Source organism: Capsicum annuum, unplaced genomic scaffold (assembly GCF_002878395.1).
Source record: "Capsicum annuum cultivar UCD-10X-F1 unplaced genomic scaffold, UCD10Xv1.1 ctg78603, whole genome shotgun sequence".
In the NCBI taxonomy this organism is placed as follows: domain Eukaryota; kingdom Viridiplantae; phylum Streptophyta; class Magnoliopsida; order Solanales; family Solanaceae; genus Capsicum; species Capsicum annuum.
In genome coordinates, this window is record NW_025889107.1 from 1 (window position 1) to 3478 (window position 3478).

At 36.5% G+C, this 3478-nt stretch overlaps 1 protein-coding gene across 1 annotated transcript; it reads right to left on the bottom strand.

Moving 5' to 3' along the window:
- Positions 1-93: 93 nt before the first annotated feature.
- LOC107845743 (seipin-1) lies at positions 94-3126 on the bottom strand. Its single transcript, XM_047405441.1, has 2 exons — positions 2046-3126; positions 94-1026 (listed from the first exon to the last, which is right to left on the bottom strand). The coding sequence occupies exons 1-2, from the start codon at positions 2739-2741 to the stop codon at positions 382-384; spliced, it is 1341 nt and encodes a 446-aa protein (XP_047261397.1). The 5' UTR covers positions 2742-3126; the 3' UTR covers positions 94-381.
- Positions 3127-3478: the final 352 nt, after the last annotated feature.

Below are 3478 nucleotides of genomic sequence, written 5' to 3' on the forward strand. Positions count from 1 at the left end.
GATTAAGGCATCAGTAGAAACAAAGAAACATACATTGTATGCCCACAGGCAGACCAATATTACTATGATCATTACGATTATAACCTTCCATTCTTCCAACAAAAGAAAATTGCAAGAGTTTTTGCAACGTTAGCGTGCAACTATTTCCACTACATACACCCAACTGTGTCCAAAGTCGACACCGTAAACTTCTCTATCTACAGAAAATCTCGAGTCTTGTGATTTGGTTGCTCAAACAGAACAAGATCCAGAAATTTATGCTAGACGTAGGAAAACGCACGCTTCTAACTGCTGAAACGAATAGAGAAATTAAACAAAAAAAAAAAATAAAAAAAATACTGAAACAGCACTGTCTTGTCACTAAACCTATAGAAAAAAACTTCAGCCGCTTGAATCAGCTGTGTCTTCCCTAGTTATGGAAATGCTCGATGCAGAATCATCCGCGAGTTCCCGTGACACACTTCGTTGAAGCATCACCTTCCTCTTTCTTCTGGTCTGGCTCCATCTTCTGACCGATTCGGACACATCACTTTCTTCTCGAGCCTTCTCTTGTGGTTCTTCCGGTGCTTCTACTGTTAAATCCACATCAGCGGTAGTCATAAAGCTTGTCGCTATCCCTGGAAAGATGAGCGGTCTACACCAGTTGAGTAGAATTAGGAGCATAGTGACATACAAATACATCGAGGTCCAGACAGAAAATGTCCATTTCCACTTGTAAACCAAGTTTTTATACCAAGGAGGCTGCGATTGCAATATGATCTCTGACTGATAAAGTTGAGGCAGGGCCAAAGTTCCAGCTCGAGGCATCATAGTTATTCTGATTGCTTCTGTCCTTGGAAGACTTTCCGTGTGCTTTAACATTGGAACGATAATCCTCTGCGTTTCGGCTGTAAGTCCAAGTACTAAGGGCACACTCATCATAAATTCTCGCATTAGCCGGATTGGCAGGCTTCTGAATCGCAACATACATGGATGACTTGACCTTGCCATTACCAGCCCCTCTTTTGATAATGATTCTGCAACCAACTGATAAAAGAGGTTATGAATACCTAAAGTAATGTTAACCTTTTTTTCTTCTTTCCATTTTCCTATTATTAACCAAATAGACACAGAAACAAGAACAGCAAAACATCTAATGTAACGAGAATACAGAATTGGAGCAGCCTATAGAGAAAAAAAAAAAAGGGACTATAACACGAGTATATGACCTCGATACGTGCTCTTAATTAGAACAACTTAAATCTTTCTTAAGAATTACTGTTGTATAATACGTTACTTACCATTTTTATCGATCAGTAGAAAGTTCCTAAATTACAAGATTGATATATCTTCCCCATATCAAAACACATCATTCATGAATCATTTCAACATTTATGGATTTTGAATCTCACCTTTTCTCAGTGACTATTGGTGCCATCCCTTTATATATACTAGTAAAGTAAGTACACTTATTTCTTTCTAGGTTATAAAGAGGCGCGAATCTAAGATTTAAATCATGGGCGCACCACAAAAAAAAAAAAAAGAAGGAAAAATTGTATTAATTAAATGGGACTATTGATCTCTAGTCCTCTAAATAACACAACATTTAAAAACCAAGTGCACCGTTTAGCCCTCTTATAAGATAGGCTATTGATGATGTTATAATTGGACAGAATAAGCAAACCGCAAACAAAAGAACAGATTTTACGTGGAAAACTTGCGGAGAAAAACCACGGGCATTCACTGTGAAGGAGAGGAATACAAGGTGTAGGCAATAGTCTCAATTTCGTGTATTTAAAACGAAACAGCCCACTATAATAAGTGGGTACGAATAGATCCTAAGCCCAAAAACATAGGCCCGATCCTACGCTACCACCACAAACCCCACAAAAATCACAAACTTAGGTCGCACCCTGAACTTTTCAGGGCCGGATCATCAACAAAATTAGCGTCACAAACTTTAACAGATGATAATATCAAGTTTGTATTATGTTAGTAACAAACTGAATGGGGGGTATAACCATTAAGAAGAAGGTCACTAGTGAATAGAAATGTAACACTTCTACCTGAAAAACACCAATGTCTCTATTAAAACCAGATTCAGGCATGAGTAGAAACAAAGAAACATACATTGTATGCCCAACAGGCACACCAATACTTCTATGATCATTACGATTATAACCTTCCATTCTTCCACCAAAAGAAAATACAGCCTTTGGATGAACATCTGCATAATCAAAATATAGCTCCTCTCTCAAAACCACAGGCTCTTCCATCCACATCCTCACAAACCCAAATCCCAAAATCCCAGACACAATCAACAACGTTGTCAAAATCATACAAACATAAGCAGCCCCGAGAATTCCAACCCCAAATTTCTTTAGAAGAAGGGTACCTCCATCAACTAACTTTGAAGGGACTGTAGCTACAGCATTTACAGCTACAGTGACTTTCTTTTCAGTTTCTTGTTCAGGAGGGAGCAAGTTGTAGTACTCAGAATTAGCAAAAGAGAGGATGTAGAAAATGGGTGAAACTAGAGAAATTAAGATAGTAGTCATGATCTCTGCTTGTAAAGATATCATTTTTGAGAACCAACTTGATGTGTTTTGCATGGCTAAATTATTGTTTTTCAGTTCATCTTCATTGTCATCAACATATTCTTTCTCCTCAAGCTCATCTTTTTCTTCCATGGGAATGTTGGAAATTTCTCCAATGTCAATTACTTTCACTTGGTTGTTTGGGTGACAAATTTTATGCAACATGTCCAGGTGTGAAGTGTACAGGTAAGAAGGTGAGAAAAGTGGCAGCAAGCTTAGCTCAAGAGTTGACAGGTGTTCTTAGAAAAAACCCACATAAATTAATCATTTTTTATTTCTTTTTTTTTTTTTTTGATTTTTTCATCCATGTTCGGTATCCACATTAGAACCCGACTAATTCGAATCACAACTATCCATATTAGAGCCCGACTAATTCGAATCGCATGTTGCAGGAACCATTAAGAGGTAGCTCTCCCAACACCCAAGACTCAAATTCGAAACTTTTGATTAAGGATGAAGAAGTTTAACCAATAGTTTTTTCTATTTGGAATCTAGGTGGAGAACTTTTTGGAATTTCGGTAAAAGGAAATCTATTTTTTTTTGTAGAAGGAAAGATTTTCTCCAAATTCGTTTTTGATCGGAACACGTCATTTATAATTAACAATTGAGATTAAATTAATTATAATAAAATTTTAATTATAATTAGTGTACGAGTCAAAACTTAAACTTGACAGATGAATGTATTATGAGATATTGAAGACAGATCATACATGACACAACTAAGACGATATCAACATCATATAAGCTTATCCAATATTACAATATACATTCCCAAATGATTTGAACCTATAAGTCTTGTTGATCTGATAACAAAATTGAAAGCATCCGACATGAGTCAAGTTAAGCTCAAGAGTAATCATTTTCGAATAGTGTGAGATTCTCTTCAGCAATCACACAATTTT

Excerpts from the sequence above, each read along its gene's own strand:
- LOC107845743 (XM_047405441.1), bottom strand. The coding sequence starts at position 2,741 with ATGTTGCATAAAATTTGTCACCCAAACAACCAAGTGAAAGTAATTGAC. Across the intron at positions 1,027-2,045 it reads GAGACATTGGTGTTTTTCAG|TTGGTTGCAGAATCATTATC; the intron begins GTAGAAGTGTTA and ends CTCTTTTATCAG.